This window comes from Hemicordylus capensis, chromosome 2 (assembly GCF_027244095.1).
Source record: "Hemicordylus capensis ecotype Gifberg chromosome 2, rHemCap1.1.pri, whole genome shotgun sequence".
Lineage (NCBI taxonomy): Eukaryota > Metazoa > Chordata > Lepidosauria > Squamata > Cordylidae > Hemicordylus > Hemicordylus capensis.
Window position 1 is genome coordinate 131,639,371 of NC_069658.1, and position 13,752 is coordinate 131,653,122.

General features: G+C 45.7%; 1 protein-coding gene across 2 annotated transcripts in view; it reads left to right on the forward strand.

Moving 5' to 3' along the window:
• Positions 1 to 297: 297 nt before the first annotated feature.
• Positions 298 to 13,752, forward strand: part of LOC128345852 (thioredoxin domain-containing protein 2-like) — a 30,718-nt gene continuing 17,263 nt past the window's right edge. The window contains exons 1-2 of one of the 2 annotated variants that reach the window (XM_053298424.1): positions 298 to 360; positions 6,996 to 7,300. In XM_053298424.1, coding sequence (XP_053154399.1) covers positions 327 to 360; positions 6,996 to 7,300 — 339 coding nt within the window. In that variant the 5' untranslated portion in view covers positions 298 to 326. Of the gene's footprint in view, positions 361 to 6,992; positions 7,301 to 13,752 lie in introns of both variants that reach the window. The other variant, XM_053298423.1, reaches the window with a different exon arrangement.

Genomic DNA, 13,752 nt, shown 5'->3' on the forward strand with positions numbered 1-13,752 from the left:
AGATGAGGGATGACTGCATGCTAAAAAGTGCACAGAGGAACACACAGACAAAAACTGTTGGGTTAAACAGTATAAAACGTTACCTAATTATGAATTGTAGGCAGACAAATTTGACTAGAGTAGAGCCTGAGATTGTGATTAAAGCCAGAATCTATGGCTACAGTCCTACGCCATCTTCCTTGCATGGGACTATGTCTCTAAGCAAGTTACTCCATAAAACTTGACACAGATGTAAATTCCATTGGAATTTGGAATTTACTTGGAACTCACTCAGAAGTTCTGAGTCAGTATGCTTTCCACTGTGCAGCAAGAATTCTCAACTGGATATGGCTGCCATACAAAAAATCCATTGTTCACAAGGTATTGTTTTAGTAAAATGGATCATGAACAGCAGCAATACTATTATTTTATATTCCACTTTTTGTGGAAAACTAACTGTTACATGATTGTGTTTTCAGTTCATACCAACAGCATAGTAATGATCCTTAGTAATGCTCCTCAGCTTGCTACTTGTTGGTGGACTTAGATAACTATTGTTACAACCTTGAAGTCTAATTGTTATTAAGTGGCCTCCGGAGTGGCTGCCCTAAGGTGAAGCCTTGTTTTAGGAACATAGGAAGTTGCCATATAACTTGTCAGACCATTGGTATTGTCTGCCCAGACCATGGTTCTGTACTGCTCAGTATTGTCTACCCAGACCACGGTTGCAGGCAGGAGTCTCTCCGAGCCCTAGCTGGAGATATCCTAGAGCAGCTCCATCCCCTAAGGCAGGGGTTCTCAACCTTGGGTCCCCAGATGTTATTGGACTTCAACTCCCATAATCCCCAGCCCCAATGGCCTTTGGTTGGGGATTATGGGAGTTGAAGTCCAACAACATCTGGGTACCCAAGGTTGAGAACCCCTGCCCTAAGGGGACTATCTCATGGTGCTCACATGTAGTCTCCATTCAAATGCAAACCAGGGCAGACCCTGCTCAGCAAAAGGGACAATTCATGTTGCTACCGTGAGACCAGATCTCCTTTCAGAATCTGAAATTTGTGAAAAGAACTACGGTTCCCTCACTGTCCTCAGGAGGCTCCCTTAATGGGAGCCTTCCCTGGACTTGTTCCTCTCCCCTCCCAGCCAAGGAGGTGTGTGTGTTCAGTGGAAAGAAACAGAAAGACAGGCTGAATGGAGAAGCTAGGAGAGAGAGAGCAGAGAGCTGAAGCACTTTGGGCTCTTTGGGTAGCTGATGTGGTCTTTTGCAGACTTGTAGGGGTTTCCATGTTGATTACTTCCAGCAAATGCTCAGCCTATATATTTGTAAATAAATGAAAGTAGTTTAACCTGCGCAGAGCATCTGTGCGCTAGTACTTGATTGTTCCCCTCACCCCTTGCCACAGCCCCCCTCACCTCAGAGATCTCTCCACCCTCACCTGAGCTGCACTCCTGCTCCTCCTCCATCTGGTTGCTTCCATCCCCCTCACCCCTCTTGGTCGCAGCTGCAGCATTACTGGCACCTACAGTATTGGCCAAGCTGCAGCCCCCTATCCCCAGAGACCTTCCCACCCTCACCCGAGCCCCACTCCTGCTCCTCCCCACAGGTGCAGCAGCAGCAGTTGACCAGGCTCTTCCTCACTCCTGCCGCCACCATGGCCGCTCGTTCCCCTCAGGCCGCTGACAGGCCTGGGCCCGTCCCTTGCCTGCCTGCCTGCCTGCCTCCCTCTGCCAATGACCTCAGTAGCCCCAAACAGCAGCAGTGGTTGCCTGGGCCCTTCCTTGCTGCCAATAGGTCCCGCCATGGCCGCTCGTTCCCCTCAGGCCACTGACAGGCTCAAGCCGATCCCTCACCCTTCCTTCTTTCTCTCTCCCCCTCCCTTCTTTTTTTCTCTCTCTCCTCCACTTGCTCCTCCCTTCTGTCTTTCTTTCTCTCTTTCTCTTTCTTTCTCTCTCCTTTCCTGAGTTAACAGATCTTGTTCATCTTGTTTCCTTATCTAATTCACACAGTGGCAGCCTCCTTCTCTTGAAGGGGCTCTTTCCTCCCTCATGAACCCTCTCTTTGCAGACCCCTGCCCACTATCCTTTTATATAGAGAGATAGATTCCTCTCCTCTACAATTAAGAACTTCCAACCAGTAACAGTTGCATTCCAACCGACTTTAACCATCACAGGCTCCTATTCCCTATCTGTAAATGGAATCCCCACTGTCCAATTACCACAGTGCTTCTGCTCGCAAACTCTTGCGAGAGCTTCCACACATGGGATTAGCTACAGGTACGCCTTAGAGAATTACATCGATAGATAGATATTGCAAACAGACCCCATAAGGAAGCCAGAAGAATCCCTGTTGCACTGTCCCCCCGAAACTTCTCCTCAATCAAGGAAGTGGGGAGTGTGTAGGGCTACCACACATCCTCATTTCCCCAGGCATATTTGTAGATCCATGAAAAAGAAGAATGACCTTGAGGAAATGCAATCTGTTTGGTGTTTGTCTACTCCCATGTGCCAAGTCATCTAGCAAATCTCTTCAAGCCAGTAGCCAAGTTTACCGGTTCTTGGAGGCCAGGGCTACCAGTTCAAGAAAGAAAGCCAGAAAACAGACCTGGCTCTCTTTGTGCTAGTGGCCAGGGCTACCTCACCATGAGAGGCAAAGTCTACTGGGCAGGGCACCTCCCTATCCAAAACAATGTGTGGACCTGGCTGCCCAGCACTCCAGAAGCCAGCGATATCACCACTGGCCCACTCAAGTTGATTGGTAAACCTGGCTGCCATCTCACCAGTGGCCAAGTCTGCTACTGCCACCACGTATGCCCCACTCAAGTCAATTGATATAACCTGGCCTTTGTCACTGTTAACTTTAAAAAAAAAAGACAGTAGGAAAGGTGTATTCATTTTACAAGCTGAAATTATGGTAGCCATTGGAGTATGCATAACAATATGTGACTGATGAGACAGAGTTTGGTGTTGCTCCTGAATAAATGTTTATGAACAGTCAATGAGTGCTTTCTCGTGGTGACCACCTGTTATGAGCAGACACTGTCATGACAAAGTACTTCTACAGGTTATCTTGACTGCATTTATATTTTGTTCTAACTGGAATACGAATATGACAACGACAAATATTTATATACTGTTTTTCAACAGAAGTTCCCAAAGCAGTTTACACAGATATAAACAAACAAACAAATAGAGATGGCTCCCTGTCCCCAAAGGGCTCATAATATTTTAAAAAAACTGTAAGATAGACACCAGCATCATTCATTGGAGGGATGCTGTGCTGAGGATGGATCGGGCCAGTTACTCTCTCCCTGCTCAATAAAGAGAATCACCACTTTAATAAGGTGCCTCTTTCCTCAGTTAGCAGGGGATGTATGTATTTGTATGGCTTTCTTTCTATACAGTAAGGTATTGTTTTGCAATGACCTTTGGTGTTATACAGAGAAACTGAAACTGCTGACACCACATGCTTGGTTTCTGGGGCTTTCTTGGCTCTTTCAATACCGGTAGCCAATCTGTTGTACCCAGAAGTGCGTACTGAGTTAAATGCTGCTTACGCCCACACAAATATGCTTGGGATTACTGCACACAGTTCCTTGGAAGTGAGTCTCATTGATCACACAGTGAGACTTACTTCCAAGGAAAGATGCATCAGATTAGGCTGGTGGGTGGACTATAATCCTGGACATTATATCCATAATGAAGGTCAGGGGGCATAGGCTAGCTACAGTTGAACAAGGGGTGGGGGCCAAATGTCTCTGTCTGGGCCCCTAAGGGAGAGGGGCTCCACCAGCTTGAGTGGCAACTACTTCTTTGCTCTTCCCCTCCTGCCTCTCCAAAGAAAAAGGTGAGGAGGTGGCAGGGCCAGAGTCCCATCTGCACATTTTGTCCCCTGGCCCACTCCAACCTTGCTACCGCCCTGATGAAGGTGATGCTATGCTGGTGATTACAAATGGAATATTTGTGGCTCCTGGAGTGAATGTAGGAACTGGGCACAGTTTGCATGTTCCTACTTTACCACCATGTGATTCCTTCAAGACCGACACTCTGGAATTTGACCTATCACTGGGTGCATAACTCAGAGCCAACTGTACAAGTTGTGGCTTCCTGGGATAGATACTATTATTTTATCATTATTAAAAATATTTATACCCCGCCCCTCCAGCACAATATTGCTCAGGGCAGCTCACAACAGTTAAAGTAATATAAAGCTTAAAACAACAAAACAAGTAAAACACAGCATAAAATAAAATCAATTAAAACAAACTCGATTAAAAACAACACATAAAAATAAAAAGTCCATCAATTTATCATGAAAGGATTTTAAACACCTCTCTAAACAGATGGATTTTGAGGTTTTTTTTAAAACCCTAAGGGAGGAAGCATGGCAAAGTTCTTCTGGGATGGAAGAATCTTCTAGTGATTCAAGCATGAAGGTTCTAAAATCAAAACATACTAAATTCTCCTGTGGTTCAAAATAGTTTTTCCTGAATTCAGAATAAAGCTGTCTCTGTACGTTTTAACAGACTTTTTTTTTTTAAACTAGGGCCCTGCTGCTGGGCTCTACATGCAGCAAGTTTGGGAATGAAAAGACAGAAAAACATCACTAATTAGTTAATTATTTTATTTTTACAACCATGGAGGAGCCATACTGGCTTTGTGGTCCAAAATGTCTTTGACCATCTCTGCACACATCAGCCACCTTCAAACGGAATGTATATTCCAGCCAGTGCAGGTTTTACTTAATGTGTTAATTTAAAATTTTATACACCATGTTTGAGGTTTAAAAAAAAGAAAAAAAACTTCAAAAAGCAGCTTACCTAAAAACAAATCAAACACAGCAACAGAGAAACAAAACCAGTATAAAAGCAGAGATCACCCTAATGCACACTAAAAAGCCTGGGCAAATAAGGCAGCCTACTCCTGTGCCAAAAATATATCAGGTCCCACACCAGGTAAACCTTCCTGAGGAGACCACTCCAAAGATGGGGTGCCAGAACAGGAAAGGCCCTGTCCCCACTCACTTCACCATCTCATCAATGACAATCCTAGTATGCAGGCAGGTTCCTGTGGGAGGAGGCAGGTCTTTAAATTTGAATTACAGATTCAGAAAATGCAAAAATCCATTTAAGCATCATCTGTAAAAACGGCCTTATTCCATGGACCAAAGTTTTAAAACGATGTGCTCCACAACCCTCAGTCTGTTTACTCAGAAGTCATTCCAACCAAGTTCAATGGAACCTCCTCCCTCCCTAATACATATGGCTTAGGATAGCAGACCTCGCTTTACGACAGCAGTGGTGGCACTGGCACCAGAAAGAAAAGGAAAAAGCTGGTCGCCACAGAAGGGGCAAAGTGCATTCCTGGGGTAGAGGGTGAACTTTGTCCCACTTGCTGACATTCTGAAAGAAAAATAGCAATGTAGTTTGTATTAATGCTTCTCTAAGTGAGCCAATGGGGAACTACTGTAAAAAGTGGTTTCCCTTCAGGGATCCAGCAATGGACTGAGGTACTTGTTGTCTGGGGAAAAGAAATGTTTGCCCCTTTTCTGACACCACTATACACAACAGGCCAGGGAAGTGTTAAGCTGAAAGGGACTGATCTGCCCAAAGCCATATTCCATAAAAACAAGTAGATAATCTGTATTCTTTCTATCCATACATTCAGAGGCGTAACTAGGGAAAATGGCGCCCGGGGCAAGCACTGAAATGGCGCCCCCCGCGCCCCACCGCGCCACAACATACTACATTATACTTAGGTTTTTCCTCACAAGCGCCCGCCGCCGCCGCCAAGCCAGGCCACTGACTGGCCTCCAGGCGCCAGCAAAGCAATGGGGGGGAGGGCGCGGGCGGCGCGGAAGGGACCGCTCGTGGGGGATGGGCTGCCTACGCGCTCCCTTGACTGCTGCAGCGCTGCTGCACTGAGCAGGAAACATTTGTATTAACAAAAAATTTAAAAAAAATTAAAAGAAATTTTTGTCATGTCGGCGCCCCCCATGTGACCAGAAAATATGGCGCCCGGGGCACGTGCCCCCCCTGCCCCCCCTATAGTTACGCCTCTGCATACATTGTATATATGTGCATTTATAACTCAGCACACGGTGTTCTATTCCATCTTAATGTATCTTAATTAACAAGTGATTAACCATGATAACTGCACTCACAATCAAAACATTTTGATACAAATGTTCTGTAAACCACCTTAAGATTGTTTTAATGAAAGGCAGTATAAAAATCTAACAATAAATAAAAAGTAAAATATTGCTGATTAGAACCCTCATTTCACAAATAAGCATGCATTTTAAAAGGGGGATAACCTAATCCTCTCATTCATAATCAGACCGATCACAAAAAGGGCAGACCTCTCACCATCTTTGTTGCCTTCCTTTGGATCCAAATCAAGTGCTCTTCAAAATGCAGAGAAAAACACTCATCTCCCCCACACACACCTACACACCCCTATTTGCTTGCAAGGCCACCAACATTTCCCCCACTGCTACCACAGGCAGAAATTCACCAGGTACGATTTTTTTTTGAGGGGGTTTGTTTTTGGCAGTCTGGAAAATGTAGTTAAGGAGGTAAGCTTCAATTGTCGAACTGTTGTGCCACTCTCTGAAAGGCAATGGCGCTCCTCCGGAAAGCAAAGAGCGACAACCTCGTTAGAAAGAAGCTCTATTGATGACCATCTCTTTTCTTCGTGTAGTGTGGCGAAGGGGTGGGGGGGTAAAAATACCCGTGGAGTCTAGAAAATCCGTGGAGGCTGCAAATCTTAAGCATACATGAAACCAGTTCGATCCTAAGCAGGCTTACTCAGAACTAAGGCCACTTAGTTCAATGAAACTTACTCCCGAGGAAGAACACTTAGGCTCGCAGCCTTCCTTGGAAATAAATAAATGAGAATTGGTTCTGTGAAAGCATAGACAGGATCGGGCTGCAAACATAAGTATTCGCTGCTGGAAATGGAGAATCGTGTGGACTTTTTACATTTTATCCCTTCCATTCGCACATCTCTTCCAGCAGTGCTGCCGCGGATCCAATTTCCATCTCGATCGGCACCTAGTACTGCCATTGAAAGAAAGTCTGAGCTCCCGCCCGATCGGATGGGGGGATGCCTGCGCAAGCGCTGCAGGTTTCCTTGGTCCAGAGACCAGAGCGCCTGCGCCGAAATGTCCGCTGGAGTCATGCCTGCCATACATAAGACGATGGGGGAAGGCGGCGCTAAAGAGAACGCTTCTTCAGCAGCAGGCAGCGAGCTAGATCCGGAGACGAGTGGCAGGGGTGAACCCAGAGAAGCTGCAGAGATGGTGAAAACCGTAACATGTCTGGTAAGAAACAAGGGTTTTGCAAGGGGGGAAATCTGCTCCAATAGGCCTCTAGGCGCCGGGAGGTAGGAAGGAGCTGCTAGCCCTCTGTTGGAGGCAATGCGGCTGGGAGAGACCTGCGTGGTGTTTCTGCGCAAGCAGCAGCCTTCTGCTTTCCTTACACTCCCTCGCCCGGGGCTGTGGCTGGGAGAGGAGAGTTAACCCCCTCCCCATGCATCTCTCGGCTGCCTGTCCTGCTGAGGACCTGCGAGTGCTCATTGACACCAAGCCTTCGTGTGGCTTGGGGATTTAAGGCTGAGACTGCATTTCATTACAAATGGTCACTTGCATGGGCGGCTGAGAGGAGGCACCCAACGAGCCGCCCGTTCTCCTTCCAGCCTGGGTGCGGCTATCCATGTGCTTCTGAAAGTCTGCCCTGGGGCTCGTTCTGTTGCATCAGCATCTGAGTGAACATGTGCCAGGCAGAGCGACGGGAAAGCCTCGCTCGCTTGCGAGCTGCTCCAGGAGAGCTTTGTCTCTTCCCCAGCGCGAGCCTCTTGAGGGCTCCACTCGGGCTCCTCCTCCTGCTGTGCCTGATATGAACACAGCCGCGGCGGCTCCCAGCACTTCCTCCTCCTCCTCCTCCCTGCCTCGCTAAACGCCTGCTTGTGTCCACTTGATTAGGCTTAACCTCGGCGGTGGGCAGTTGCAGCTGTTGACGTGGCTGGTTAGCTGGGGCTGGCTTGGCCTCTCTTCGTGTTCTGGTTAACTAGCCAAGTCAAAGCAGGCGTTTCCTTCCAAGTAAGGGTGAGTGTGCCTCGCGCCTGACTCCACGGCGAGCGCCTTAGTCAGGTTAGTGATCTGGCCAGCCCTATTTCGTGGCTAGCTGGGAGGCCAGGCAGCCAATCTGTTTGTTTGTTCTCTGGCCGGTGCTAGAGGTCTACGTGTAACCGAACGTTCTGGGGCTGTGCCCTCTTGTCTGGGGAAGTACCTTTACTCACGCCCTCTAGTTCCTGGCACTCTGGATTTCCTTGCAACAGACTTCTAATGGCTGCTGCTGGAAACTGTTGCAGGGCCCGCCAAACAGAACAGTGTGGAGATCTTTGCTCTTGTTTCCCATGCTACTGGGTTGAGGGAGGAGGGAAATGGCAAAAGGAGACGGACCAGTCGTAGCCCAAGAGATATCGCTGTAATCACCTGATGCGTGGTACAGAGGCTCTCCCCTACAAACTCTCCTGGCTCCATTAACCCCCACCCCACCCCAGTTGCCTAAGTGTGGTCCTTTTCTCCACTACCTGTAGGGAAAATGTGTGTTTGTCTGCTCCTGGCTGGCTAGGGATGAATTCACTCTTGGAAACGGTACAGTCCTCATGCAGGACAATCTCCACCTGCTTATTTGCAAATGCTCAGAAATAAGCCATCAAGCCTAACTTCAGGACTGTACCACCTCAGCTGAGAACATTCATCTCTGTCCTTGAAAGGCTTTTTTCCTGGGCTTCAAAGTGAGGGTGGGGCAAGAAGAGGAAAATGTCCAACACCCCATCGTGATCATTGTTCTGTTTACAAATACTTTGGTACTTCCATGAGAACTGAGGAAATCTCTCTAATGAAAACTAGATTTTAACCAGTTGGTGAGCTGCATCAAAGAGGCAAATTCCTGCCATTGCTTTGGAGATGTGTCTGTCTAATAGATGTAGAGAGCTCTAAATGATGATTAAAAATGTCTCATCCAGAACCCTATGCCTGTGGTGGGAGAGGAGAGGAACCTTATTTGGCAAGAATATGGTCCCTGATCATCTGGGCTGCCAGGCTTTGCTCTTTTTTGTTGCACTTTTGCCCTACCCTTCCAAGGAGCTCACGACAGTGCACATGGTTCTCTCCTTTCTCACACCCAGCCATTTCCGCCTCTTGGAACAACTCTGTGGAGTGGATTTGGCTGAGAGAAAGTGACAGGCCCAAGACTACCCAGAGTGGGTCATCTGGATTGAGTGGGGATTTGAACTCTGGTCTTGCTGATCCTAGTCTAGCCTCTCTTGTCTGCTGCTGTAGACAAGGACCGTCAAAAGTAGTTGTTTACTGCATATGGAAAACCAAATTGCATTGAGAACTCTTCACTTCCTAAAGTAGTGCAAGCAGTGAATGAGTCTTTATCCCCCACCATGTGCCTTCATCTGCTTATCCAGTAGATTTCTTACTGGCTGTCTTTCTGCTAAGGTCAAGGCCAAATGTATGCTAAACTTATCTTGACACACCCTAGGCATGGAACTTAAAGCAACGTATCCTTTCACTTTTCTCTCTCCACCCCTGCAGATCTTTCTACTCCAGTGCTTTCCATTGTGACTCATCTTGACAGGAAACTTCCGCAATCTTTGCAGCATATGGATTCCTAGTGTAGCAGTACTTAAGTACTGCTTATTATAAAGACAGCTGGGGTGTGAAATGGGCACTCCAGAGGGTACCACTGTAACCTCTATCTAGTTTCTGTTCTTGGCATGTTTGTAGTGCTTTTGGAGTCTTCAGTGTATTATGCTCTGTAATCCTTTTAACCCTGTAAATTAGGCCAGCATTGCTAACAATCATGTTCCAAGGGAGGTTGATGATGCTAAGGCCAACTAGTAAGCTCATGGCTGAGGTGAGACTTGGAACCAGATATTTCCTGGCTCACTTCTAGCTACGACATGAATCCACTCCTGAGAAATGGTGACTAGGAGTTCGTACTCAGTTTTTAATGCGTAGGTGTGCTACAGTACTGGCATTGGCACCAATCCAGCCCCAAAACCTGATTTTCTGCCTCCTTGAAGCATACCTGCCCATCCAACTCTTCTTTGGATAAGCTTGAAAGAAGGATGGTCCATGACTAAGCAATTCATTTCATTGCTGACCTGTTCTCACAGTCTTAATCTTGATCCTAAATCTCCCTCGTTCACCATTTTAAACTTATTGTTGGTTGAGTTGTTATCTGTACAGCACTGTGTTTGTGCTGACCCACTGTTCTTCTTTGCATTTGATTTAATTACAACTTGTCTGTTCATTTCCTGTTCTCACCTATGCTTCTAAATACATTAAAAGCTTACCCTTGTATTTTATCTTCTGGAAATTCTCTTCTGTACCAATATCCTGGATTCTGTGACTTACATTACACCCCCACCACTGTTCCCTCTAAGAGGGATTCCCAGATGTAGTTGACTACAACTCCCAGAATCCCCAGCTGCAGTGGCTTTTGCTTGGTGATTCTGGGAATTGTAGTCAACAACATCTGGGAATCCCTCTTAGAGGGAACATTGACCCCACCCCACCCCGACACCTTACACCAAAGTTGCTATTAGCCACAAAAGGGGAAACCTATAGGCACAGTTGTAAGCTTTTTGCCACGCATCTTATATTAGCTTTGGTGGTGTGTGTTTGATTTTGAGTTGGGATTGCCCTGCAGGGGAAGGTTGGATGCTTCTTGCCCAGTCCAGATCCAAATTCTGAGGAGGGCTCTTCCTCCTCATAATGAGGTGGTGCCAAACTGGACGTTGCACTAACACTACCCTGAATATTTAGCATGCCTTCTAAATCTCTGCAGTTCTTCTCCAGTTTTATATCATTTGTATTATTCCTCTTCCTCCAAAACCACTGGAAAAGCTGAACTCTACAGTGTTATTGCAATGGTTACTACACAGAGACAGACCACAGAATGATGGGCAATGAACAGCATCTGAGCTTTAACTTAAATGTGGTGTCATAAGCCTTGAGTTTCACCATTCATATGACACCCCCTTTAAGTTAAAGCTCAGATATTGTACAATGCCTATCTTTCTGTGGTCTGTCTAAATGATCTGCACAGTAACTATTGCATTAGTAACACTGCAGCAGCTCTTCATCTCATAATGGCTGGAATGGCCTGTAATTTATGGGGAGAGCTCTTCTAAATAAGTGTTCTCTTAAAGACCAGCTAATATTTCTACTCCTCATATGAAAGAAAGTGAATAAATATTGTTGCTTTGAAGTGTAGAAAAGGCCACAATGAGAGCAGTCATCTAGTCTCTGGTTGATCTGAGAGGGAAAGCAACTAGCAGTTAACACTGACTGACTTCTAGCAAGTGTGGCCTAATGGATGGAGTGTTGGACTTGTCTGAACGCCCATTCAAATATCCTGGCTAGCCCAGGCCAGACAAAGAAGGTGGCAACTCTACACCGTAAGAGCTGTTTAGCCCATGAGTGGCCCAACTAGTTTTTAGAACTTCCCCACACAAGTCTTGCACATCCCTGGCAGCTTCTGGCATGGAAACTTTTCACAATATTGGGACGTTGCGTCTGAGCGGTTCTCAGACAAGGCAACGTGTATGTGAAGGGGGGGGGGAGAGAATAAATGTCTGAATCACTCTAGAGACCTGTTGCGTTGTCTTAATGAAGTATTGCATGCTCATACTTTATTTGAGCATGTGTATAACATCCTATTTCACTTCTACCTCTTAAAACATCTCTGAAGAGCCTAAATCTTGTATAACTGACTGGGGTGCAGAGCTGCCACTTGAGGCTTTTTACAACCAAGGAACCCAGAATTGAAAGTCCAAACATTTTAAGGGAGCCCTGCTGTCTGCTTCTTCAACAGGCCTAATAGTGCACCTTAGGACAATGCAACTTGTGGGGAGTGGGGGAGGTATCTAATTCATAAGAAGGCCTCTACACTAAAACCATAATGTATAGGTTTTTTTTAAAGCTGTGTACTGAACACAAGAAATTACTGGATCTTGGCTCTTCCATGTAGCCTAATATGAACTGATACTGTCTTCCCCTGTAGGCAGTGCTGGGATTCTGCAGAAGATGGTTAATCAGTTGATTAACAGTGTGTATTGTACAACATTTTTGAATATGTAGATACAGCTTTCCAGCAAAGTTCACAAAATAGTTTACATAGCAGAGAAATGGGGTAGGGGGAGATTATCTGTGCCAAAAGGGCTCACAACCAAAAGTGCAGGGGAGATACCAACAATGGCCACTGGACAGAACATTAATGGGGCAGTGAAAGTGCTCCCTCATCAATAAGATCCACTCCTCTAAGGTGCCTCTCTGCCTAGTTAGCACAGAGATTGTTTTGGGCATGCCATGTCCTGGTTCCCGTGTGTGCTCTTTCCAAACAAGAGGGCAGCCAGCAACAATCTTGCTTAAGAGCTAACCTGGCTGCTTCAGAGCACTTGTTACATTAATGTATCTTTGAAATGGTTACAAAATTCTAATGCAAAGGTTAACACAAACATTTTTCAGTGTTGCCTTTTTAAATGTATTAACCAGAGTAAGTCCAGTTCATAACTCCAAAATACAGGAATGCACAAGGGGGGAGTATGCTAAAAACTAAACAGAATGACTTTGTTAAAAGTATTCATATTAAGCTACGAGATACATCTATGCTGACGTTGAGCCTTGAAAGGGACTCATGGCTGAAGATGGAGGACTAGAACCTTAAAGTTGCTTGCTACTATGTAACTTTTCGAAGCTTTCTCTTGTGTATACAAAGGATTGGGAGATGCTGCTTGTCTGAAAATACAAACAGCTTAATCAGAAGCGTTCTGAAACATGGAGTTTAGCACTAAATCTGTTTCACTCATTTGGCCATTACCATTATTGCAATATCTGAAGTATGTACTTTTTGTAGAATTGTTTCTATTTCCCAAGATACAGGAATGGCTGGTTTTCTGAAACTCCTTTCTAAATTGGTTATTCTCAAAACTTCATAATAAGGCAACTTTTTATTTTGATGTGGATACATAATGTTCAGCCAGCAACAAAATGGCACTTGCTATTGTGTACTGCAGCTGAAATTTCATAAACCTAATGACAAAGTTGGCTGGAAAGAGGAGGTTCTGAATGCTCTCTGAATTTATAATATCCTGAAGGAGTGCAGCATTTCTTAAAAACTTTCTCTTATTAAAGCTGTGCATGCTATTGCTTGCAGTCTACTTGAGTGTGCAATTGCACACAAACCTAAGTTTGAAGTACCCCCCAGGCAACGAGCATCAACCTAACTGGTGGTTCTTCAAACAATTTCTGGTTTAAATTCACCTATACCATTTTTGGTGAGGGTGAGTGGGGTAGAAATGCTGCTGAATCTGGGCACTGAAGCCACATGCTCATAATGAGGGCAAAGCCACCTTCACACAAGCTGAGGCTGTTCTCGGCCATTGGCCAGCTAAGACTCGTGTTCTTGCTCGTAGAGGCAAAGCTAGTCTATCTCTCTCTACCTGTTTCTGTTACTAAAAAGGATCCTCTATAAGAGGAGATGAGATAATGTGGTTGTATAGCAAGATCTCCTTCTCCAGACCACATAAGATGCAGCTTGGCACCATTTTGGAAAAGGTGTGCTCTGCCTCTTTGTGTTGCTGGTGTGTTTTCCCCTCTTAAAGAGAACTGCTGTTCTTGTAATGGAGTATTCTAGAGTCCTTCTCTGCTGACCAGCACTGGTAACAATATTCATGGACCCCGATAATGAACAT